This window comes from Aotus nancymaae, unplaced genomic scaffold (genome assembly GCF_030222135.1).
Source record: "Aotus nancymaae isolate 86718 unplaced genomic scaffold, 86718_ANA_hifiasm-v0.15.2.pri h1tg000062l, whole genome shotgun sequence".
NCBI lineage: Eukaryota > Metazoa > Chordata > Mammalia > Primates > Aotidae > Aotus > Aotus nancymaae.
The window spans coordinates 34,338,792-34,365,111 of record NW_026988476.1 but is presented as its reverse complement, the minus strand read 5'-3'; the positions used below and the strand labels follow the sequence as shown (position 1 = coordinate 34,365,111).

General features: G+C 36.7%; 1 protein-coding gene, 2 non-coding genes and 2 pseudogenes across 3 annotated transcripts; 2 read left to right on the top strand and 3 right to left on the bottom strand.

Moving 5' to 3' along the window:
• Nucleotides 1–692: 692 nt before the first annotated feature.
• Nucleotides 693–23,411, bottom strand: TERB2 (telomere repeat binding bouquet formation protein 2). Its single transcript, XM_012442166.3, has 7 exons — nt 23,316–23,411; nt 23,121–23,202; nt 21,641–21,780; nt 18,542–18,603; nt 13,516–13,601; nt 6,154–6,242; nt 693–1,426 (listed from the first exon to the last, which is right to left on the bottom strand). Exons 1-7 carry the CDS (start codon nt 23,377–23,379, stop codon nt 1,284–1,286), a joined length of 666 nt encoding a protein of 221 aa, XP_012297589.2. The 5' UTR covers nt 23,380–23,411; the 3' UTR covers nt 693–1,283.
• Nucleotides 6,453–6,556, bottom strand: LOC135270449 (U6 spliceosomal RNA). Its single transcript, XR_010338629.1, has one exon. It is a non-coding gene; the product is annotated as a U6 spliceosomal RNA (small nuclear RNA).
• Nucleotides 8,363–8,951, top strand: LOC105709986 (5-azacytidine-induced protein 2-like; annotated as a pseudogene).
• On the bottom strand, nt 17,508–17,614 carry LOC135270441 (U6 spliceosomal RNA). Its single transcript, XR_010338621.1, has one exon. It is a non-coding gene; the product is annotated as a U6 spliceosomal RNA (small nuclear RNA).
• A 1,822-nt stretch (nt 23,412–25,233) lies between the features above and the next one.
• Nucleotides 25,234–25,635, top strand: LOC105710011 (mitochondrial intermembrane space import and assembly protein 40-like; annotated as a pseudogene).
• Nucleotides 25,636–26,320: the final 685 nt, after the last annotated feature.

Genomic DNA, 26,320 nt, shown 5'->3' with positions numbered 1-26,320 from the left:
AGCTGTCTATGTAACTTTCATCTATACAGCTGCAGATATGTCTTGGGTAAGCACAAAGTGCAGCTTTTCTTGTTTATGTTACTGTGGGTCTATTTTAGGTAAGCCCCCCACCTCCCTGTGCAAGTTCCCATGGAGCCCACCATGTAAATGCCTGAAAAGGGGAAGAAATTTTTTCCTGAGAGCCTGCTAAATCACACAAAGAACAAAGGCTCTATGCTGGGCCTTGCTTTCTTATCAGTGCAGTTGCAGTTTGATTTTTCCCCAGGCTGCTCTATTTATGCCTATAGCTGTGATTTTTCAGGCCATTTCTCTGAGGACTAGCTTTAGTGGTCTGCCCAAGTGATTTTTCCTTTTCTTCTCCCTCACTATTTCAACTTATTTAAAAGACAAGCATGTTGTCTTGTTTCTGGTTCAGCTTTGCAGACCTGCAGTCCTGTTATACCTGACATGGAAGCTACAGCATATGCTATGTGGGAGAGTGGGGAAGCACTTGCCTAGAAAATCAAGACAGTTGTGTCCAGTTCTGTTTTGGACCCAAGTTAGTCACCCTAAGTAAGACATCTTCTTAACGTCCTTATTTTCTAATTAAAAACAATAAGTGAACTGGAACTAGTTCTTTAAGGTCCTTTCCAGCACTGTGATTCTAAGGTGCCTTGCAGGTTCATCTAACAAGATATAACATTCATACTCTGTTTATGTTAAGTCATTTCTGAAATATTTATTATCAGAAACCATCCAACATGAAATATGAATTATTACAATGGTTTTTTCCATGTTTCAAGTCAGAAACAGTAACTCAGAACTCAACTAGCAAACCAATTTTTTAAATCAAAATAAGATGACCAGAATCATAAAACTTAGCACTCACAGTATTAAATCTAGAAAAAATAAAATAGGATGTTAAAGCCAAAAGAGCATTTGACAGAAAGAGACAGGGAAGAGAGAAAGAGAGGAGAGAAAGAGAGAGAAGAGGAGGAGGAGGAAGATTGAGAGATGGAGAGTGTGAGATTGAGACTTCTTATAAAATATATTAATGACAATTACTCCTTAACAACTGTGCATTGAGAATATTTGAACGTATTTTTATAAGCTGGGGAACAAGTCCAGCCCAAATGTCAAAACACAGAGCCAAAATGATTCTGAATTTCCTAAAGACACATTTTGAGAAACAGAAAAATTATTTCCCATTTCTGTATCCCCCAGTACCAAAAGGGAGCATTTTACATTATGCACATCTTAGTAATATTTGTAGAAAATAAATGCCAAGATATTTATAATTTAATTTAATATTTCCTCTTCAATTTGTTTTTTATAGCAGACATATTAATTTCATTTTGAACATGATATGCCAAATATCCTGAACTTCCAGGAATGAAGTCATGTAACTCCCCAAGGAATTTCTTCATGGCATCAATTGATATATAACCTGCAAAACAAAATATATATATATATACTTGCAACCCTCACATACTATCTGCTTTTTAGCATCTTTGATTTATTAGAGTTAAGAATTCTAAAGAATGTTTTTAGAAAAGAAGTAAAAAGAATAAATAGTACCAGTGAGAAGATTCTGCATGAAACCATATAACTACCAGGGAACACCTCCTCTTCCTCTCCCCATGACTTTCTGCCACCTTTTAAAAGATACTGGATTAAAACCACTTCGACTATTGAGATTGTGATGTCTAGGTTGGGGCTAGAACATAAAAGTACTTAGACCAAAATAACTGGGAAGTATATCTAACTTTAGAGGGTAATCACTTAGAGGGTAATCCATCCAACTAACTACTAACAGTGCAAACAGTTCATCTTCCCTATTTCAGCAGGCAGTGTTTCCTGCACTGTTAACACTTGAATAGGATTCTTTTAACAAAAAAATTAAGGAAAAATTGATGTTACTGCCCAGTCAACAAAGATAATGGGTGAGAGTAATTTTGATGTCAATTAGCAATCCAAAATAGATATGAGTCATATAAAAATGCTGCTAGAATGGAGATAGCTAAGGACTCTATGACTAAGCAATATTAACTTGATATCAATTGCTTACTATTTAAATGATTATATTTTATGTGTAACCCAAGTGTTTGGGCTTTTACTAAAATTGAAATATAATTTAAAAGTAAATTTGTGTGAAAAAAATTCTGATAGCGCTCAGGGATGACTAAATTTAGAACACCGTACCATCAAGATCAACAGGATATCTATGCATATTGTTTAATTGTTTCTAATAAAAAATAATAAATTCACAGTTAATAAATTAACTATGAATCCAAGCATATAAAATTGACTAGCATATTCAAAGATATTTTAATCATAGTCATTTACTTTAGGAGCTCGTGAAGCACAGTTTTTAAAGTAAAGTTTTTTAAGTAAAGTAACAGTATTACTATACTCCATCCATATGAGTTCATAATCTTTGCCTAATGGCTACATATCTGTGTAAAATAAACTAGTGCAGAAAAATATCACTACTAATGTTTAGTTAACATATACACTGTGTGAAATCTCTAAAGATGTGTGAGGATAGGAATTTAAAAATTACATTAGTAAAAAATATTCCTGTAAGTATTAGAAGGATAGGACATTTATAGCATCAGAAATGGATTGCTGTAGCATTTTTGAATAGTTAAGGACTTTAGGATGAAATGGACAAAAACCTAGTTTAAACTAATTTAAACAAAAGGGGAGTTTTCTGGAAGGACATTGCTATATCATCCAAGCTGTGAGGAAGGTAGGCATATTGCTGGGACTCAAGAGTTAACTAAAACCAGCTATGATACCTCTCACCAGTCTCAAATTTTTAGTTTTTTGTTTTGTTTTGTTTTTTGAGACAAGGTCTTATTTTGTTGCCCATGCTGGAGTGCAGTGGCATGATCACACCTCACTGCAGACTTGGTCTCAAGTTTTTCCTGTACATGTTAGCCTCATTTTTCTTTTTGGAGGCAAGTTGGCTTTCTTTTTATGGTAGAAAATATGGCCAATGACAGCTCCTAAGTTTTACATCTTAGAGTTTTGATCACCCAAGTGATAATGACTTGATTTGCTATGTTCCACATCTGAAAATCCAGAAGATCTGCAATTAGCCCAGCTCACATCAGGCATTCATTCTGAAAGCAAATGTTGAGGGTGGGGAGCAAGCTCATGTTTAAAAAAATGCTGTTCCTGTGTTACTCAGATAAATTGGGAGGAAGAAAGGAGTTTCTAAGAAAGGCATTATTGGTAAACAATCCCACATGCATCTGTGATAGCCAGCTACCCAGTGGCCCCAACTGATCCCCACCTCCTTATATTCACAGTTTGCTATCATTTTGTACTTGGTTTGATCTATATAACCAATGGCATATGACAGAAGTGATGCTATGTCATTTCTGAGAGGAGGATGTAAAAAAGACTATGGCTTTTGTCTTGGGCATGCTCCTTCTTATTCTTGGATTTTTTTACTCTGAGGGAAGCAAGCTATCTATCATGTTGTGGATAGTCCTTATGGAGAGGCCCATTTGGTAAGGAGTTGAAGCCTTTGGCCAAAATCCAGCAAGGACTCAACAGCTGCCAATAACCACTTGAGTGAGTTTTGAAGTGGATTTTCCAGTCCCAGTTGTGCCTTGGAATGACTGCACTCCAGCTGACAACTTGATAGCAGCCTCACAATAGACTATGAGACAGAAGTACCCAGCTAACACACTCCTGAATTTCTGACCTTAGAAACTGAAATAATAAATGTTCATTGGGCCAGGTGCAATGGCTCATGCCTGGAATCCCAGCACTTTGTGAGGTCAAGGCAAGAGGATTGCTTGAGCCCAGGAGTTCGAGGCCAGCCTGGACAACATAGTGAGACCTCATCTCTATAAAAAATAAATAAATGTTCATTGTTTTATGCTGCTAAGTTTCAGAGCACTTTGATTTACATCAATAAATAACTAATACAGCATCTATTATAGATTTCTAAACTTTTTAATTATCAGAACCTTTTTATTTGGAAATTGTTACCAGCAAAGTATTTACAATTATTAGTAATTGCGTTCCTACTCTTATTAATCATATATGTAACTGTCAATCAGAACTTCTTATCATGGGTAATAACAAGTGATATTAGTCTGAGAGAATTTAATTCTAGTCAAAAGCTGAAAATAAAACAAAAAGTCTTTTGATGTTTTAGGGGATATTTGGCAATGTCTAGGGACATTTTTGATTGTCACAACTTGGGGAGAGAGCGGTGATGCTACTGGTATCTAGTGGGCAGACGCCAGAGTAAATATTCTATAATGCACAGGACTGAAAGTTACCTACCCTCACCCAAACAAATAATTATCTGGCCTAAAATGCCAATATCACCAAAACTGAGAAACCCAGTTCTAGGCTATTGCCCCAACTTGTATTTTCTATAACTAAACACCACACAATTAATTCTATTTTCAGAGATTTAACAGTCACTGAGTTGAACCCAACCCATTCCAAGGAAGATACAGTCAAGTTTAAGTCACAAAAATTGATACCACAGCCTAAGTTAGAACTCTTAGTCAATAAATGTTTAATTAACACAAGTTAATTTTTTCCAACAAGAAGTTATTCCTTCCTGTGCAAGCAGATGGCCATGATAAAAAGAGAAGTACTTGTCATTTCATATCAAAATTAAAAACAAATAAATTATCTCTAAAAATGAAGATTTTTTCCAAGAAATTGCCATTAAATATTTAATGCAGAAATACAAAAAAGGAAATGTTATTCAATTGAGGAAATAAAAAGATTAAAATTTTTACTTTAGGCTGGGAGTGGTGGCTCACGCCTGTAATCCCAGCACTTTGGGAGGCCGAGGTGGGTGGATCACCTGAGGTCAGGAGTTCAAGACCAGTCTCACCAATATGGTGAAACCCCATCTCTTTTAAAAAAAAAAAAAAAAAAAAAAAAATTTTTACTTTAGATCTACTGGTAAAATTAACAACAGAGTATTACCACAGGTTAAAATTATACTTTTAAAATTCTGACTAATTTTTAAATAGTTTTTATGTTATACTGTTATGTCTTTTTGAAAAATCAGACTGTTTCTTTATCCAGCAATAACACATAAAGCAGCACTATTACATGTCCAAATGTAGGTATATATCCTTATCTATGGCTGATTTTAATATTTATCATTGATCTTTTAAATATATTAATAAATGTTTGCTAAGTCCAAATGAATAGGGGTAGTAATATGACAAGACATCTAGGCAACTATGGACTAGCTGCAAGAGGTAGTTTTAACATTGCTAAATAAAGAAAAAATGATAAATATACAGATTATTTTTTAAATAAGCTTTCAACAACCCATACTTTAAAAATTTCTCTTTTAAAAACAATTTTAAAAAAATCTCTGTATTTAAAATTATTATCAATAATCAGATCAAAGTATCTAAATATCCATCTCAGTCAACACAATTCAAATCCCAATGACCACTTTTCAATTGGTTCCCTTAGTTCTACCCTCTCAATGTCCGCCTTGGTTAGTTGTCTTCTCTTTATGTAGGGCACAATAGAAAATCCAAATATGGAGCATGGACACCTGGATAATCCATGTATAGGCTTCTGGGCATCTGCGAGCCTTTTACAATTATATGTAAAGTTTGTGTGTTATGTTTTTGTTTGTATGTTTTTAAAAATATGTATATATCTGATATTGAATGGCATGGCAGTGTGTGTTATGTTTGTATGTGTGGATGTTAAGAAAAGGGGTCTATGTTTCAACAGATTCTTAAAAGAAACTATGATTGGGGCTGTTCATATAATTTGTCTTCCAAACTGGGACACTTGAGAGTTAAAAACTAATGCCCAAACAACAGCATAAACTGGGACTGTCTCATGTCACATGGTAGGCACATGTGGTCACCCTACCTAGAGACCATTGTTTTAGCACAGAAAATATAAAAGCACATTCCTGGGTCAATTCTGCAGGTAATTTATTCAATATATAAATGATGTCTCCTGCGTTACCATGCTTAATAGAGAAGGCATTACTCCCTAGGTATTTGAAATACAATAGCTTTATTCAACATAATATTCCTTTCTTTCTTTCCTTCTTTCTTTTTTTTTAAACTATATAAATGCTTTAGAATGCAACAGGAATAGTCCCTTGTTTCTTCCCTACCTAAGTTTTCTCTATATTTTATTTTAAACTACCTGTTACCATATTGTTCACTGGGTAATTCTGTAGCGGGAAATACATCTGCTTTTCTACAACTGGAGTTCTTTTAAAATGCTTTTCTGTGCTGTAAAATAAAACATACAGAAAGTCACATTTTCATATATATAATATGTATGTCTATATGTATTACATTTATATTAAAGTATAATTATAAATAAATATTTATAATAAATATTTACATTTATTATAGTATATTACCCACACACATGTATATATTTGGACTTGTTTTACAAGTGAGAACTTATTCCAGGCAGTATATATAGTGATTGTTAAAAAATACATAGAATGCCTCATGAATTTGCATGTCATCCTTGAGCAGGGGCTGTGCTAACCTCTGAATAGTTCCAATTCTGGTATATGTGCTGTCAAAGTGAGCACATATATATCAATTTAATTGCTCTTTGATCAGACTTCAGTCTTAATGGGTGAAAATGTTAATCATGAACTTCTTTTGTGTTTTTAAGTAATATAAAGACCCATATAGATATTCTAGTGTTCTTGGGCACTTCACAAAACAAGTATTTGAGTCTATAGAGGCCTGAGTCTTTTTCTCAATATCCCTAAAAGTACGGTAATGCAATACTATATATTTAGACAAAATGCACATATACATATGTAATATTAAATCTGCCGAGCGAAAAGCATAGTAATCTCTATTTTAAATGATCATAACATTTCTATTACTTAGTGTTCAAATAAATGGACCTCTATTAACTAGTACTTCCATAGTTTACAATAACAAATAAAAATTGATGTCTGGGTCAGGCATGGTGGTTCATGCCTGTAATCCCAGCACTTTTGGAGGCTGAGGCATGTGGATCACCTAAGGTCAGGAGTTCAAGACCAGCCTGGCCAACATGATGAAACCCCATCTCTACTAAAAATACAAATCAGCTGGGTGTGGTACCACGCATTTGTAATCCCAGCTACTCAGGAGGTTGAGGCAGGAGAATCGCTTGAACCCAGGAGACAAAGGTTACAGTGAGCTGAGATCATGCCACTGCACTATAGCTTGGGCAACAGAGTGAGAGTCTATCTCAAAAACAAAAAAAATTGATGTCTAGGAAAACCATCACATAAATAGGATTTTGAAGTGACTTCTGAGGTTTGTTTTTTTTCTTAAGTTGTATAGTATAATCAATTATATTCTAATTTTTAAAAGTAAAAGGTGGCCAGGAGCAGTAGCTCACGCCTGTAATCCCAGCACTTTGGGAGGCTGAGGCGGGTGGATCACTTGAGATCAAGAGTTTGAGTTCAGCCTGGCCAACATGGTTAAACCCTGTATCTACTAAAAATAAGAAAATTAGCCAGGCATAGTGGCAGGCAGATGTAATCCCAGCTACTCAGGAGGCTGAGGCAGGAGAATTGCTTGAACCTGGGAGGTGGAGGTTGCAGTGAGCCAAGATCACGCCACTGCACTCCAGCGTAGGTGACAGAGCAAGACTCTGTCTCAAAAAAAAAAAAAAAGCTAAAAGGTTTTCAACTAAAAGATCCTATTTTCATTCATGTCCTTTTGAACAGTCACTATTCAAAAATAACAATGTTTACTATACTTGGACCACATATAATTAATAATATTGTATAAAAATAAAAACAGAAACCTCGATAATTAAAAAGTAGTCATCCTTAAATTTTTTATTTTCCTAAAACTCTAAAAGTACACTGAGTAATAGCAAAGGCTTTATTTTCAATTTTTAAAAAGCTTCTATTTCATTTAAACTCATACAAGACAAACTATACTCATTAGGATGAGATGTTACAAATAAAGCAAAATCATGTTCCCAGAAAAGTCATGGACCACCCATTATTTATCATGGATCTAAAAATTCTGGCCAAACAATAAGAGCTAAAGGGAAAAAGAGGTGGGAGTAGGATGAAATGGAAGAGATATTGTGAAAGAAGGAATACTTTCATTATTAACAATTGATATGACTATGCACCTTAAGAGCCAAGATAATCGACTAGAATATCCTTCAAATCTTAAAGAATTCCAAATGGGTAGATATAAGACAAATATCCTCAATTCAGTAACTCAGAGTGGCTGCCTTCGCTGGTAAAGTGTAGGTGTCTTCAAGGAAACTGGAACCCATAGTGATCCCTGGCAATCCGATGTTTTTGGCTGTTTCTAAACATTAGGGAATGGAAACTCGGTGGCAGCCCTAAGTAGCCTGGTTTTAGGCTCTCATGGATGCACTGATAGAAAATGTTACCTGTATGCTAAATTATTTAAAAACAAAAACAAAAACAAAAACCCAGCAACTCCAGTTTCAACATATTGAGAAGATTCTTCTGTTGCTTCCCATTTTGCCCATATGAAGACATCAAAAAATGACTTAAGGATTCAGAGAAAGAGAAATCTTATGTTAAAGAAAAGAAGAAGATTTTTGTAAGAAACAAGTTTTGTGGAATAGCAACAAGTAAATAAGGCCTATTATATATATTGAAAGATTTGCATTGGTAGAGATGATTTAAAGAGCAAATTGGATAAAATTAGTAAACACAACTCTGAATCTTTAAAAGTATTGAATGAACAGATGCAATCTAAAGAAGTAGAACTCTAGCTAAGGACAGGTGTAAACTCAGCTGGTGATGAGGAATTTCAATCTACCTTTATCAAACTGGGAGGTGGAAAAGTTAAGCTGTGACCTGAAGGTCCATGGTTGGGAACAAAAGTTGACGGGGACAGAATGTAATGATCTCAAAACAGAACTACTCAAAAGCCAAACAAACCTATCTGTATCAGGAAGACAATCTTAAGAGCAGAGATCTCTGAAGAGGAAACTTCAAGTGATAATACGCAGAATGCATACTGGCAAGTGAAGAGATAAATGTCTAATTTACATCTGGTGACTCAAGTACAAGCTGAACTACTAAGTAAACTAAAAACCCCAACTGCAATCAAGAAAGTCTGTACCTCAGAAGGATGCATTGAAGATCCTCAGAAAGACAGCATAAAACTGCACATGAATAATTTTACTGCAGCATACACAAGACATTCCCTCCTCTCACCAAATGGCAAAGCTCTTTGTTATACTACATCTTCTCCTTTACCATGAGATAAAAAGCTTTTATCAGAGAAAGCAGTCCTCCAGTCATGGACAGATAATGAGAGAGCCATTCCTAATGAGGGCACAAACTCTTATTCTCTAGAAGATCATTTTGGGTATTCCCAAGCCCTCCTGACTCATGTGAGACAGTATTTAGGGGAATTAAAATTTTGCCTTCACCAACGTGCTACCACTGCATTACTTGGATCAACATAATCCAAATTTCCTTTATAAGATTTAACTCTTAGCCGGGCGCAGTGGCTCACGTCTGTAATCCCAGCACTTTGGGAGGCCGAGGCGGGTGGATCACAAGGTCAAGAGATCCAGACCATCCTGGTCAACATGGTGAAACCCCGTCTCTACTAAAAATACAAAAAATTAGCTGGGCATGGTGGCGCGTGCCTGTAATCCCAGCTACTCAGGAGGCTGAGGCAGGAGAATTGCCTGAACCCAGGAGGCAGAGGTTGCAGTGAGCCGAGATCGCGCCATTGCACTCCACCTGGGTAACAAGAGCGAAACTCTGTCTCAAAAAAAAAGATTTAACTCTTAAGAGATTCATCATTTAATCATAAGGACACTATCTCTCAGTGGTTCTCAAGAAATTACTTAGCAAACTAAACATAGATTTTGATTACAATTTTGTAGAGTCCTTCAGTACATGTATTTGAACATATTGTATGATATTATGTAGTTTATTTCCAGTATGAAAGAATACCCTCCAGCTCCATATTCTAAGAAACAGATATATGCTACTAATTTTTTTTTTTTTTTTTTTTTGATACATGGCCTCATTCTTTCGCCTTGGTTGAAGCACAGTGGCATGACCATAGCTAGCTCACTGCAACCCTCAACTCCTGGGCTTAAGTAATCCTCCTGCTACAGCCTCCCAAGTAGCTAAGACTATAGGAGCATACCACTACACCCAGCTAATTTTTTATCTTTTGTAGAGACTGGGTCTCTCTATGTTGCTTAGGCGCTGGTCTTGAACTCTTGGCCTCAAGCTATCCTCCTGCCTCAGCCTTCCAAAGTGCTGGGATTACAGGTATGAGCCACCATGCCTGGCCTGCTACTATACTAATTAATAAATACCTTGAGCCCAGAAATTCAAGACCAGCCTCAGCAACATGGTGAGACCCCATCTTGACCAAAAAAAAAAAAAATGTTTAATTAGGCTGGGTGAGTTGGTGCACACCTATAATCCCAGCACTTTGGGAGGCCTAGGAGGGTGGATTGCTTGAGGCCAGGAGTTTGAGACCAGCCTGGCCAACATGGCAAAAACCCACCTCTATTAAAAATACCAAAAAAAAAATATTGGCCAGGTGTGGTGGTATACACCTGTAGTCCTAGCTACTCAGGAGGCTGAGGCATGAGAATTGCTTGAATCCACAAAGTGGAGGTTGCAGAGGTTGCAGTGAACCAAGATCGTGCCACTGCACACAAAGAGTAAGACTCCGTCTCAAAAATTTTTTTTTATTTTTTAAAAATTAGCCAGGCATAGTGGCACGCATCTGTGGTCCTAGCTACTCAGGAAGCTGAGGTGGGAGGATTGCTTGAGCCCAGGAATTCCAAGTTGCAGTGAGCTATGATCATGTTACCACACTGCAACTTGGGTGACACAGCAAGAGCTTGTCTCACACACAAAAAAATTAAGCAAATAAAATAAATAAATAAACATAAGGTGTTTGAGAAAGAAAAAAATTCCTCTTTACACCATAAATTCTACGTCTGAGAATTTATATGAAGAAAACTATCTCAAAAAAGTAGAGCAAGATTTATTATTAAAAAGATGTTCATGGAGGTGTCATAAAAGTAACAAATTTTGGGCTAGGTGTGGTGGCTCATGCCAGTAATCTTAGTAGCATTTTGGGAGGTTGAGGAGGGAGGATCATTCACTTGAGCCTGGGAGGCTGAGGCTGCAGTGAACGGAGATTGTGCCACTGGACTCCAGCCCTGAGGCTTAGACTGAGCCTTTGTCTAAAAAAAAAAAAAGTAACGACATAACAAAAAAGGTGGCTAAACAAATAAGATGAAATGCCATATGCAGCCATTACACATCATAATATTTGTAATCCCAGCACTCTGGGAGACTGAAGCAGGTGGATCACTTGTAATCCCAGCACTTTGGGAAGCTGTAGCAGGAATAGGAATTTGAGACCAGCCTGGCCAACAGGGCGAAACCCCATCTCTACTAAAAATACAAAAAATTAGCTAGTGTGGTGGCATGCGCCTGTAGTCCCAGCTGCTCAGGAGGCCAAGGCATGAGAATTCCTTGAACCCCAGGGGCAGAGGTTGCAGTGAGCCAAGCTCGTGCCACTGCACTCCAGCCTGGGCAACAGAGTGAGAGTCTGTCTCAATTAAAAACAAAAAACAATGGTTATTACTGGGAGAGGATTAGAGAGAAATTAGGATTTCATATTCTGTACTGCCTGATTTTTTTTTTACATCAAGTTTGTATGATGTAAAAAAAAAAAAAAAAAAAATCAATGTCCCTAGTAGTATGCTAACAAATGCTTCAGTGGGTAAATTGAGGATATATTTTATCTATGTTCACACTGCACCCTCTGGTGGTTCCACAAAGAAAAGGATCTAAGCAGACACCTACCTAGGGTTTATTGATATCCCTTGTCCATTTTTGTTGATGTTTTTGAATTGGACATATTTTTCCCAGATTTGTAATACTTCTTTGTATATTAAGGAAATTAATCCTTATGGGAGAAAAACTTGAAAAAATTATATAAATTAAATTATTACTTTTTATTTTGAAGAAAGATAACTATTTGATCTTTTTTATTACAGCAGCTAAATACCAGACTGCAGGGTACCCCAGTCCCATCCTCCTCCCCTCCCCGCATTCTACACCTGGCTTTCTTTCTGTGTCCTGACCGAAAATCACAGAGTGCTTTGACTGTTCTGTGAGCCAGCCTAGTGCAGGGCTTTCCCATTGGGCTTGAACTCAAAATAGGCACTGATAAAGGCATCTAGGTTGCTACTCAAAACACTGAAAGAAACTGGCCTCAGCCCTGAGCCAGATTCCTTAAACCCTCATATAAACTCCATACCCAGACTCCCTCACTGTGGATATACCTAGGTAGAACACCCCTTTCCTCTTGCTGGCCATTGCAAGGACTGGTGCAGTACTCTACAAGTTCCCTTATTAAATGCTTTAGACTGATTGTTCTATTTGGTGGTTTTTTTCTTTAGAATCCCAACTGACCTTAACTTGGGACAGTTTGGGATGCCCCCTTGTGGAGACACTCACCTGCCTCCACTTTTAGGTTGACTCCAGCCACAGGTTTGGAGGGATAAAACGTAGACTTCTGAATAAACAATGTTCCCTATGAATATTTGAAAACCAACTGAATTGGAAAATATGGAACTAGGACTAGATCACGTATAAGCCTTCAATGAGAAGGCCTCTCATAAATTGGTCCTAACATAATGGCAAGTCCATTTTTGTTTGTCTTTTTAAATTTAATTTCTCATTTTTCTTTGAGACAGTATTGTTCAGGCTAGAATGCAGTGGCATGATCACAGCTCACTGCAGTCTCAACCTCTTGAACTCAAGCAATTCTCCTACCTCAGCCTCCAAATAGCTGGGACTACAGGCATGTGCCACTATCCCCAGCTAATATTTTAAATTTTTTATAGAGATGGGTGTCCCTGTGTTGCTTAGGCTGGTCTCAAATTCCTGGGCTCAAGCAATCATCCAGCTTCAGCCTCCCTAAGTGCTGGGATTACAAGTATGAGCCACAATGCCCAGTCTAAATTTAATTTCTTAAACCAAAGTAATACATTACAAGCAATTTGGAAAGAAGAGGGGAAATCATTCATCACTTTTCATCTTAATAAAATTACTGCTAATATGTAGTCTATTTTCTTCCAATTAAAAAATATATTTTAAGATTCCTTTGTAGTTCATAAGTATAATAAATTGGGTTTTCACAGAGATACATATAATTTTTAAATGATTTATTAACTGTTATAACATAAAATCCTTGTTTCCTTTCTGCAGAGATAGTATAGTGTACTGTACTATCTCATGGTATAGTATTTAAATGAATGGGCTCTGACTTAGTTCAAATCCTACTTCTCCCTTACTTAATAAAAGTTCATATGACTTTGGGGAAATTACTTATCTTTCTAATCATAGAGGTTTTTTTGTATAATGGGAATGATTATAATGTTATCAATCTCATAAGAAAACTGAAAATTAAATAAGATAAGCACACAATCAGTGCTCATAGATGTCTACATTTAATTGAGTATCAGTGAAGTTTATGAATTCATTACCTTTTGGATAATTCTTTTTTGTGTTCTGTTGCTAGTTCACTGCTTTCCCTAAGGGTCTTTATTTCATTTGCTGTTACTTCGTCATGCTGTGGATAGAAAAATAAGTCACATTTTAAAAAATTATCATACCAATGATCCAATCAGTAATTTTTTAAAAAAGGAAAAATAAACTGTCAATATATATATCAAAAGCCATAAAAATATTTACATATTTAGGTCCACTCAATCTAGCTTTGTGGAGAAAATTTACAAAATTTTGTCCACACACATATATAATTATGCTATATATATTTTAGAGATACATAAAGAAGACCAGAATTTAAAATATACCAGCTGTGGTAGTGTCAGATAAGTAAAATTTTGATTGATTTTATTCTCCTTTCAATTATTGAAATTTTCTCTAATGTGGTTATATTACTTTTTTGTCACAAAAATAAGGAAACAAAAACTTGCTACTAATTTAAACTTTCTTAAAATCCTTGATTTAAGGATTCCTGGGCTTCTTGTGAGCTACAAATCAAAAAGATAAAGTAAGCTGAATAAATTATATTTCTCCTTCAAAAGGATAGTGAAGTATTCAGCTGTAAAGATATAAAAGAACTAAATGTATGTTAAGCTTTTTCTAAATATTTTGTGAAAGCAACTTAGATACTGGTACATGTCTCATCATCTATTTACTTTATATACCATTAAAAAGTTTCTATATTTAAATAAAAACTTAAAGTCACTCCAAACAATAATAATACTCCCCAGGTTTACCCTTATTATTGCCATTCAATAATATATATAATATAACCTTCCACTTATATATGCTATGGTTACATTATTATAATTGGCCAATATTCATATCAACCAATATTTTGAAAGAATTGACAAACTTTTTTATCATGTAATAATATAACTTCTAGAGTCAATGTCAATACAAGCATGTTCTAGTAATTTTTTAGTAGAAAAATCATTGGATTGGGTTACAGCTGAGAGAAAATTTGGCTCTACTTTGCTAACATCTGGCTATATGAACGAAAACGGGTCTTTATATTCTCTTTACCTTAGTTTTCTCATGTATAAAGCTAAATGATGAAATTAGTGACCTTTAAACTCTAAAGTTCTGGTATAGTCAATAGTTACCATCATACAATAACCATTGCATTACTGCTCACATTCCTGCAAACACTGTGAAAAGTCAAGGATTAGATATTTCAGTCCTTAGTACAGCATACTATTAACTCCTAGACAAAAAAACTGAAAAAACCAGTATTTTCAGATAATGATGCTTCAGGAAGAAAAAACAAATTAATGAAAGAAATACAAAATATATAAGTTAATAGCCTGACTTTGGATATACTGTAAAGATTTTGTATATGATGTTGGCTGTGGGTTTAAAGTTTAAAAAAAAATTTTTAATAGAATAAAAGATTTTCTTCCTAACTCTTTATTGTGAAAAATTTCAAACTTACCCAAAAGTTAAAGAATAATACAATAAATACCATATACCTTTCACCCAGATTCACAAAGTGTTAACCTTTCCGACACATTGAGTGCCTCTTCTCTCTTTTATTTTTGTGGAACCACTTGAAACATTTGTAGATATGACATTTCCACTCTTTTTTTTTTTTTTTTTTTTTTTTTTTACAAGAGATGGGGTTTCACCATATTGGCCACGCTGGTCTTAAACCCCTGACCTCAAGTGATCCGCCTGCCTTGGCCTCCCAAAGTGCTGGGATTACAGGCATGTGCCACCGCACCTGGCTGACATTTCCACTCTTTAATACCTGGCATGTGTTTTCTAAAAATATACATTCTTTTATCTTTACAACACTACTACCACAGTTAAGAACATAAAATGTAATGCAGTATCACCTATTATACAGTTCATTGTTAAATTTTCCCAATTGCTCTCAAACTGCCTTTTATACCTCTTTTTGTTAAAAAAAAAAAATACAGAATCCATTTTAGTTCGTTGTAAATTCTGGATATCAGCCCTTTGTCAGATGGGTAAGCTGCAAAAAATTTTTCCCATTCTGTTGGTTGCCGATTCACTCTATTGACTGTTTCTTTTGCCGTGCAGAAGCTGTGGAGTTTGATTAGGTCCCATTTGTCTATTTTGGCTTTTGTTGCCAATGCTTTTGGTGTCTTGGTCATGAAGTCCTTGCCTACACCTATGTCCTGAATGGTTTTGTCTAGATTTTCTTCTAGGGTTTTTATGGTGTTAGGTCTTATGTTTAAGTCTTTAATCCATCTGGAGTTAATTTTAGTGTAAGGTGTCAGGAAGGGGTTCAGTTTCTGCTTTCTGCATATGGCTAGCCAGTTTTCCCAACACCACTTATTAAACAGGGAATCCTTTCCCTATTGCTTGTTTTTGTCAGGTTTGTCAAAGATTGGATGGTTGTAGATATGTTGTGTTGCCTCCGAGGCCTCTGTTCTGTTCCATTGGTCTATATCTCTGTTTTGGTACCAGTACCATGCTGTTTTGATTACTGTAGCCTTGTAGTATACACAAGCCCATTCAAAAGTGGGCGAAGGATATGAACAGATACTTTACAAAAGAAGACATACATGAGGCCAACAAACATATGAAAAAATGCTCATCATCACTGGTCATTAGAGAAATGCAAATCAAAACTACATTGAGATACCATCTCATGCCAGTTAGAATGGCGATCATTAAAATATCTGGAGACAACAGATGCTGGAGAGGATGTGGAGAAATAGGAACACTTTTACACTGTTGGTGGAAGTGTAAATTAGTTCAACCATTGTGGAAGACAGTGTGGCGATTCCTCAAGGACCTAGAAATAGAAATTCCATTTGACCCAGCAATCCCATTACTGGGTATATATCCAAAGGATTATAAATCATTCTACTATAAGGACACATGCACATGAATGTTCATTGCAGCACTGTTTACAATAGCAAAGACCTGGAACCAACCCAAATGCCCATCGATGATAGACTGGACAGGGAAAATGTGGCATGTATACACCATGGAATATTATGCAGCCATCAAAAATGATGAGTTCGCGTCCTTTGTAGGGACATGGATGAACCTGGAAACCATCATTCTCAGCAAAGTGACACAAGAACAGAAAATCAAACACCGCATGTTCTCACTCATAGGTGGGTGTTGAACAGTGAGAACACACGGACACAGGGAGGGGAGCACTATACACTGGGGTCTGTTGGGGGGAAATAGAGGAGGGACAGCAGGGGGTGGGGAGTTGGGGAGAGATAGCATGGGGAGAAATGCCAGATATAGGTGAAGGGGAGGAAGGCAGCAAATCACACTGCCACCTATGCACCTATGCAACAATCTTGCATGTTCTTCACATGTACCCCAAAACCAAAAATGCAATAAAAAAAATACAGAATCCAATCATAGTTTATACATCACATTTGGTTGTTATGTCTCTTAATCTAGAACGGTCCTATTGCCTTTTTTGTGTTTTATGACATTGATGTTAATGTCCAGGTCAGTTAATTGTCTTGTGGTATGGTCCACATTCTGGATTTGCCTGATTCTTAACTCATAATTAAATTCAGGTTAAATGTACTGAACAAGAATACTACAGAGATAATATTGTGTATTTATTATATCGCATCAGACTGAACACAATGAAAGATTGCTCCAATATTGGTGATGCTAAGTTTGCTAAGTTAAAGTAGTACCTGCCAGATCTCTCCATTGTAAAGGTACGTTGTTTAACTTTGTAAATCAGTCTGTGGGTGATAATTTGAGATCATGGGTTTAGAATTCATTAATGACCCTCATCTAAATCAATTATTATACTGAGGGTTTTAAAAATGGAGATTTCCTATTTTATCTTTTTTTCTGTATTTACTAGCTGCTATTTTATAAAGGAAAATTTTCCTTATCCCATCCTTTTCTTCCTTATTCTCTTCCTTCTTTCCCTTCTTTCTGTCCTTCCTTTTTTCCTTATGTCTGCTTTTAGAGTATTTTACACACACACACACACACACACACACACACACACACACACACAGAATGCTTCACGAATTTGCATGTCATCCTTGTACAGGGGCCACGCTAATCTTCTCTGTACTGTTCCAATTTTAGTATACATGCTGCCGAAGCAAGCACATGGATTCTTTTTACCTAACATATTACAATTCATTATTGTCGTTATTCCTTTTAATGCTCAAATGTTCCCAAATTTGGCTATTACATAAAGATTTTGAAGTAAGTCAAAAGTATAAGTAAATCTGAGGCAGGGTGGCAAAAGCTACAAAACAGCTATTTTTCCAGTATTGTACACTTTGTTTTTTGGTGGGAGTAGGGGAGGGAATCGGGCAGCCCCCTGAACCAGAATAGGTTCAGACAGACCCTTGTACACATTTATTGAGGGATGTTATTCAAAACATTGAACTAATGGCACATCACAGGAATTAACCAATCAGAATCTACACTGGCAGTAAAGAACTGGTGAATACTATGCACCTATTACTCTCTTAATATTACTAACAGAAGCAAATTTTCAGGTTTCTTATGGGAATAATTATATTTATGCAAAAATATCTCAATTTTACTAATGTCCTACTATAAAACAATGTCGAACCAAACGATATTCAATAACAGCATACCCTTTATATTTCTTAATCTGGGCTGGGCGCAGTGGTTCATGCCTGTAATCCCAGCACTTTGGGAGGTAGAGGCAGGTAGATCACTTGATGCCAGGAGTTTGAGACCAGCCTGGCCAACATGGTAAAACCCAGTCTCTACTAAAAATACAAAAATTAGCTGGGCACACGCCTGTAATCCCAGCTAGTCTGGAGGCTGCGGCAGGAGAATCGCTTGAAACCGAAAGACACAGGTTGCAGTGAGCCGAGATCGCACCTCTACACTCCAGCCTGGGTGACAGAGTGACAATCTGTCTCAAAACAAATGAGTAAATTTCTTAATCTAACTCATTGGTGCTAACATGTCACAAGTAAACATTTTAAAGATAACTTTACTTTCAGAAAATTTTGGAAGTGTAGATTCTTATCAATTACCTTAATTTACTCTTACCTTTTCTATCAGAAAATGTTTGTCTTGTTCCCAAATAAAACTACCAATTTTTCTTCTTATTTCTGTGGTGAGAAAAACAAATCCAATACTGTTTTTTTAATTACAGAATCTTCTGAATTTTGCTTAAACTCTGAAATTTCTAGGCCAGTGTTACTCTATTTGCAACAAAATCACCTAACATACTTATTAAAATGCAAATTCTAATTGAATCAGATAATTGAGGAGGAGCTCTGGAATTTGCTTTTCTAACAAACTCCCCAGATGATTCTAATACACTTTGCTAATCACTGTAGACTTTTTCTGCTAGAATATATCTATATTTGTATCTATATATACATTAGATGTGTGTGTATATATATATCACTGAGGTATGTTCATCCACCCTTCTCATATATATATCTATATTATATATACATTAGATATACATTTATATCTATATCTGTATCATTACATATACATCTGCACATATTTATCTCTATATAATAATGCATATATATCTATTTAATGCATTAGATATATATTAGACATATATCTAATTCACATCTAATGTCTATATAGATATAGATAGATATATAGATATAGCTATAGATATAGACATAAAAGAAGGGTGGATGAACAATATCTCTAGTAAACATGGTAGCACAGGAATTCTACAATGGTCAGCATGTCAAAGGAATATGTGATCATCCTAACTCAGTGATCTCAAAAGTTTTCACAGTAGCCAAAATGGTAATATTACTCTAGACTTTCTGCTGACCAACATGGCAGCCACTAGCTACATGCAGGTACTGAGCCCTGGAAATGTGTGGTTAATCCAAATCAAGATATGCTGTAAGTATAAAATAAATGCAGGATTTTGAAGACTTAGTATCAAAAAAAGAATGTAGAGTATCTCAATTTTTATAGATTATATATTGAAATGATAATATTTTAGATATATTAGGTTAAATAAAATATGTTCATAAAATTAATTCTGCTCAATTAATTTTTTTTTTTTTTGAGATGGAGTCTTGCTTTGTCACCAGGCTGCAGTGCAGTGGCACAACCTAGGCTCACTGCAATCTCTGCCTCCCAAGTTCAAGCAGTTCTCCTGCCTCAGCCATCAGAGTAGCTGGGATTACAGGCGTGAGCCACTGCACCTGGCCAATTAATTAATTTTTTTAGAGAAGGGGGTCTCACTATGTTGCCCAGAATAGAATGCAGTGGCTATTCACAGGGGTGACCATGGTGTACTGCAGAATCAAACTCCCGGGTTCAAGGGATCCTCCTGCTTCAGCCTCTAGAGTAGCTGGGATTACAGGTGCATGCCACTTCACCTAGCTATTTTTCATTCTTATTAATGTGGCTACTAGAAAATTTAAAATTCATATATGGCAAACATTTGCATCTCACACTTCTACTAGACAATACTGCTCTAGGCAGATTTTTAAAAATGTATACTTTGAATTTTTTAAAGACGCATGTTTTCATTTAAAACAGATTTTTTAAAATTTAAATACATCTTAATATAAGATGCTAAACTCAAAGACAGAATAGGACTGATAATTTAAGATTATATAATAGGAGTAATAAACTAAATCACAGCCATTCTACAATATAAGCTCCTTGAAGCTGGGTCACTGATTGGCACACGTAGTTTTTTAAATCAATTCCCCATCCAGTCATTAATTGATTTGTGTAACCATTTAGAACAATTGAGTGTTATTAGTTATCAGTAGGTTTCACCAGGATATTGACTATGGAAGGAACCAAATCTTTGGGGTCTCTAATGGCTCCTTTTTAGAAATAATTTTTAAATTGTTTGTTTTCTTTTCTTTTTAATATTCTCTTCATTGGGAATCTGTACTCAGGTTCAGTCTGTCTTTCTGGAGATAAACACACATCTATTGGGTAAACAAGCTATATATCAAGAATTGGGTAATAATACAAAACCTACCAATGGGGTATTTAAAGTTAGCCCAGGCCAAGTGTAGTGGCTCACGCCTATATTCCTAGCACTTCGGGAAGCCAAGGTGGGTGGATCACTTGAGGTCAGGAATTCAAGACCAGCCTGGCCAACATGGTGAAACCCCATCTCTCCTCAAAATATAAAAATTAACTGGGTATGGAGGTGGGCGCCTGCAGTCCCAGCTACTCAGGAGGCTCTGGCAGGAGAATCACTTGAACCCAGGAGGCAGAGGTTGCAGTGGGCTGAGATCACACCACTGCATTCCAGCCTGGATAACAGAGCAAGACTCCATCTCAAAAAAATAATAAAGTTAGCCCAGAAAAAAAAGCAGGATTTGGATAGATGAACAGGATAAGAAAGGGTGTTCCAAGCAGGGAAAACTAAAAGAACCAATCTCAGAAGCAGTTTATTTATTTCCCCATCCTATTTCCTAGGGCTGCTGAAAAAATTAATGTGAAAGCGCTTTCAAATGTATTTTTTAAAAATACAAATACATGAGTTTATTATCATAACCAATCTTTAAAGAGTAGAAGAAAAAAATTAGAAAAATAATGAAGAGATTCAAAACTAGCAAAGAACACATTTATTAAATGCTCACCACATCAGATACCTTAATACATTATATTTTTTAAAAAATAATTTGAAATTATTAAAATAGAGACAGGGTCTCACCATGTTGCCCTGTTGCCCAGGCTAGTCTTGAACTCCTGGGCTCAAGTGATCTGCCCATCTCGGCTTCCCAAAGTGCTGGGATTACAGGCATGCCCCACTGCGCCCAGCCCATTATCTCATTTTATCCTCAAAACAACTTCAGAGAAGTAACTTGCTAAAAGATGGCAAAACTGGTAAGCATTGGATCCTAGCTTGTGAAAGCAAGATTTGCATCTGTCTTATTCTCCACTGAATCCCCAGCACCTACCCAGGTTGAAACCTGGCACACAGGAAGAGCTCAATGAATGTATGAATAAACAATACATAACATCAGGATATACACCCAAAGGCAATCTGATCCAAAGTCCATACTTTTTCCACTTATGTTAAATAGATACAAAACTCAAAAATATGTGACTGAAAACAAAATAAAGTTGAATTTAAAGAGATTAGCCAGATTTGGCTGTCTGACAGGGATTGGCTGAATGACCTTTGCTAACCTTTTTGCAGGCATGCAGGAGGAAGAATGAAATGACCCAAAGCCACCGAGTTTTTTATTTCAGCATTGGCTACTGCAGAGAGATAGTAGGCATGAAAAACTGTAGCATTATCTTCTATGTAATCAAGGCTCTGATATATTCTAGGAGAAAGAAAGGAAATATTTTAGGTTATGAAACAAACAAGACTGTATTCAACCTTTCAAAAGAATGAATAAGCAGCTGGAAGTAGGGAGATGATTACATTGAAGGATACATGTGGCCTGTCCTTTTTCAGTAAGGAAGGAAAAACATATGGCATAAGATATTACTTTCTGAGGGCCTGTATCTGGCACATCTTGGCTTTAGAGGGTTGGTTAATGACCATATGAATTAGGAAATTTGATCTAAAATGGTAATGTTACTGGGCATCAACAGTGCATTGAGCCAGCAGCTTTATCCATGGTCATTGTTATAAAAAGGGATCAATTAGTCCTGAGGTGAGGAGTGGGCATGCAGTCAGAGGAAACTTTACATATAGAAAGCAACATCTTTCCTATAGGTGGAGATAAGAAGGGCATTACAAGGAAAAAGAAGGCACAATAATAGCAGTTCAGGTGGACTGGGCTATGGAAGGCATGAGAAAAACTGAGAAATAAACAAGGTAGGTACAGCCAAGATCTAAATCTTTAGTAAGTCGGAGGAAAGTAGGGGAAGGAGGGTGGTAGGGCCCTGATCTGATGTCTGGTTTGTAAATGAAATCTGATAGCCGTATAAAGGGGGATCACAGGGAACAGATTCGAGGCACAGTAACGGCTTAGGAATTTACTGTGATAGTCCCTGCCAAAAGGAATTAAGGTGCTACTAAGTTAGTGGCAGTGAGGATGAAGAAGAATTGGTATTTGGCCGCTGACCGATTCCTGGCATAGGGTTTATTATTCAGTGTTTTGGAGAACACAGGCCATGGCGCAGGTATAAAGGGAAATGAGAAGATTTGGTTTAGACATTGAGTATGAGGGGCCTTCAAGGTGCCACATGCAGGTGTGGAAGAGGCAACTGGAAACACACACCCGGAATTCAGGAAGAGGCCCGAGGACCAGGGAGAAGCTCATGCCACTGCTGCAGAAAGGAAAGGAGGTTGTCTACTTCTTTCCCTCCCATCTAAGCCTGAAAACTGGCCCGTTTCCAGTCTCACCCTATCATCAATATTATTCGTTTAATTTTATCTTCATCTTATTATTTTATTTCTATTTATTTATTTATTTTTTGCGACAAAGTCTTGCTCTGTCGCCCAGGCTGGAGTGCAGTGGTACAATCTAGGCTCACTGCAACCTCCACCTCCCAGGTTTAAACAATTCTCCTGCCTCAGCCTTCCGAGTAGCTGGGATTACAGCCACGCCCCACCGCGCCCAGCCTCATCATTATTTACTGGCGGACTGCAACTTCCATCCCCAATTCCAGGCTCATCGTAACATAAGAGGCAAAACCAGGTAGCCCTCAGTACCTCAGCGTGTCCGGGTGCGAGGCATCACAGCTGAACAAGAAGTCGGCGGCTCGCGAGTCACTGATCGTCCCCCCTTCAGCCACTGTGGAGGTAACAGCACAGGGTGAACCTATCATGCACCCTGGACCCAAAGCGTCAGAGAAAGGAGGATGCACCCCTCACCACCTAACCCGCGGCTTCCATTCAGCTTCCTACCCCAGAATTGCCTCAGATCCCGGCTGACGCTACCACAGAACCAACCGCGCTGCCCTTGAAACATGGCGTCACCTCGCCTGTGGGAACGTGAGAGAGGAGGCCCCAGAGTTGAGATCCCTGATTGGTTCCTGGTCCAAGCCAAGCCTCATGATTGGTTCCCAAGAGCAATGGGTGGAAAAGGCCTGAGGCTCTGGTTCTCTGAATCCCTTCGGGGCCTCTCAGTCTTCCCCTGATAAGAGGAGGAGGGCGACTTTAAGTTGGTGAGGTTTTGTTTGTTTTTTGTTTTAAGTTTTGAGGTCGTGAGTTTTAAACCCTAAATATTAACAAAGTTACTGTGCTGTGTTGTATAGGTATAGGGCAGATTCTGCAGCACCAAGTATTGTTTTTGAAGCAAAATTCATTTTATCATTTCATCTATACATGTTTCACTTTGAATCCCTTAAAAGTGAGGACTTAAAAAAAAACACACACACACAACTGCGATACCATTATGACACTTAAAAGATAGTTCTTTAATAGAATCAAATATCACCAGTGTTCAAATTTCTGTTTTACTCAGAATTGTTTTCTTTTTACCGTTTCCTGCCTCTTACATCAGTTGTGATAAGTAGTTACATTTTTCTGGTGTTGTGTTCCTTTAATCTAAACATTAAAAAATTGTTTACATAAAGTTGTCCATAAAATCTTTTACTAACTTTTTAAATATCTGTGGGATCTCTAGTCATGGTGCTATTTTTTTTTCTTTTTTTCTTCTTTTTAATTTTTTTCTCCTACTTTAGTCACCTCTCTGACAATCTTTTTTCATTTCTGGTAATGGTTATTTGTGCCTTCTCTTTTTTTATTTCCTAGTCTTATTAGAACTTTGTCAATTTTATTAGCCTTTTCAAAGAACATACTTCTGGTTTTATTGATATTCTCTTTATATATTTCTTTTCTACATCATTAATTTTAGCTCTTTATAATTTCCTTCCAATTTTCTTTGTTTAAAATTGCTGTTCTTAGGCTAGGCACAGTGGCTCATGCCTGTAATCCCAACACTTTGGCAAGCTGAGGTGGGCAGATCACTTGAAGTCAGGAGTTCAAGACCAGCCTTGCTAACATGAAACCCTGTCTCTACTAAAAATATAAAAATTAGCCAATGGTGGCACATGCCTGTAATCCCAGCTACTAGGGAGACTGAGACAGGAGAATCACTTGAGCCTGGGAGGCAGAGGTTGCAGTGAGCCAAGATTGTGTCACTATATTCCAGCTTGGGTGATGAAATGAGACTATCTCAAAAAAAAAAAATTCCTTTTCTTTTTCTCATTTTTTGAACTGGATAATTGGTTTTCATCCTTTATTTTTCTAATGTGTGCATATAAAGCTATAAATTTCCTTTGAAGTGTGTGCCACATGTTTTTTAGATGTCATTTTTTTTTATTGTTGAAAGTATTTTCAGATTTCCCATATAAGTGTTGTGATGTGTGGAATATGCAAAATGTTTTTGAATCTCTGAGTACATATGATTTTCTAATTATCTAGTTGTTTCTGGTTTAAATGCATTAAGGTCAAAGATATGATTTTGTGATTATAATCCTTTGAAATTTGTTGACATTTTCCTTAGGCTGAAATATATGGTCAATATCCTGTGTAAGTTTAAAGAAAATGTTCTGAGACTGTTGGATGTTCTGGTATGTTGAGTACAGTATCCTATATATATATGTTTATTAGGTCAAGTTTGTTAATCATATTGTCTGATTCTTCCATTACTGAGAATGCCATGCAAAAACCTCATACTTATTTGTGAATTTATCAATTTCTTCTTATATGTTTGTTAATTTTTGCTTTATATATTTTGAAGTTATGTTGTTAGGTTCATGCAAATGTATACTCATTATTACTTTCTAGTTGTTGAACCATTAAGCACTGGACTGCAGCCATGTCCTACTGCCAGCAGGAAGAGAAGAATCAAATCATATTTATGGCCAAAGAAGATCACAAAACTCCATGCAGACCTGTTGGCTGATGACCCCAGTGATCCCTACAAGGGGCACAGATTGGTACTGCCAAATGGAGTCATTAAGTGGGACCCGCCCGTAATGGCCATCAGTCCCTGTGGGGAACAGTTCAAATCAGCCTTTTCCTGCTTCCACTATAGCACAGAGGATGTCAAGGGGTCAGACTGTGTAGACCAGTCTATATTCCCATGCAGGAATGCATGCAGAAATACCCAGACTTCTGTCCTCAAGATTAGGAAGAGGAAAATAAGCTAGCAGAACAGGTAGAAGAAACAGTGGCCACTGATGCCACTGTAACCAAAGAAGAGGAGGGGTCAAGTTAATGAAGCCCACAAAGCACTGGGCTCTAGTCCTTCCACTTCAGAGTAACATGTATGTTTTGCAAAATGCCTTTTAGTCATCCTCCAAGAAAGTGTCTTTCCCTCTGTTGTCCTGTGCATGTAATGTGCAAAATAACTTATTTTGATGATCAGAGTTCTTGGCCTCTTGACATATACACTGAAAATAATAGAGGTTGTATGTATATGTGTCCTACATAAATCTGACAGCAAACATGGCCACTGCTTTTGAATTCTCTTTTCACACAGATCTCTCTGAATTTTGCCACTTTGAAATAATGTGATGAATAATCTCAGTAACCAAAAATCATTATCCAGAAATGTTTCTTGTGAGTGAGCTGATTTATTCTGATTCACTATATCCTTTTTAGTAGATTTTATACGCCTTTGAGAAATCTAATAGAAACAAAAGCATTTAAAATGCTGGGATGGGACCATTTCTATTACAATAGGCCAGATGGTCAGATATATTTCTCCAAGCCCTTCTTGACCTTGAGTATATTAGAGGGTACTGTACTTCATTCCTGATACATTTTGGTTTCCTTGTTGGCATTGAGATCCGGGTTTTCTTTTCTTTTTTGAGACACAGTCTCACTCTGTCGCTAAAGCTGGAATGCAGTGGCATGATCTCGGCTCTGCACTCCAACTTGCACTCGGCTCTGCATTGTAG

Bases quoted from the DNA above. Each gene is read 5' to 3' on its own strand.
- TERB2 (XM_012442166.3), bottom strand. From the start codon at position 23,379: ATGTTTCAAGGGCAGCGCGGTTGGTTCTGTGGTAGCGTCAGCCGGGAT. The intron at 13,602-18,541 runs GTAAGAGTAAAT...TTCTATCCACAG, and splicing joins AACATTTTCTGATAGAAAAG to CATGACGAAGTAACAGCAAA. The intron at 6,243-13,515 runs GTAATGAATTCA...TTTATTTTACAG, and splicing joins AAAAAAGAATTATCCAAAAG to CACAGAAAAGCATTTTAAAA.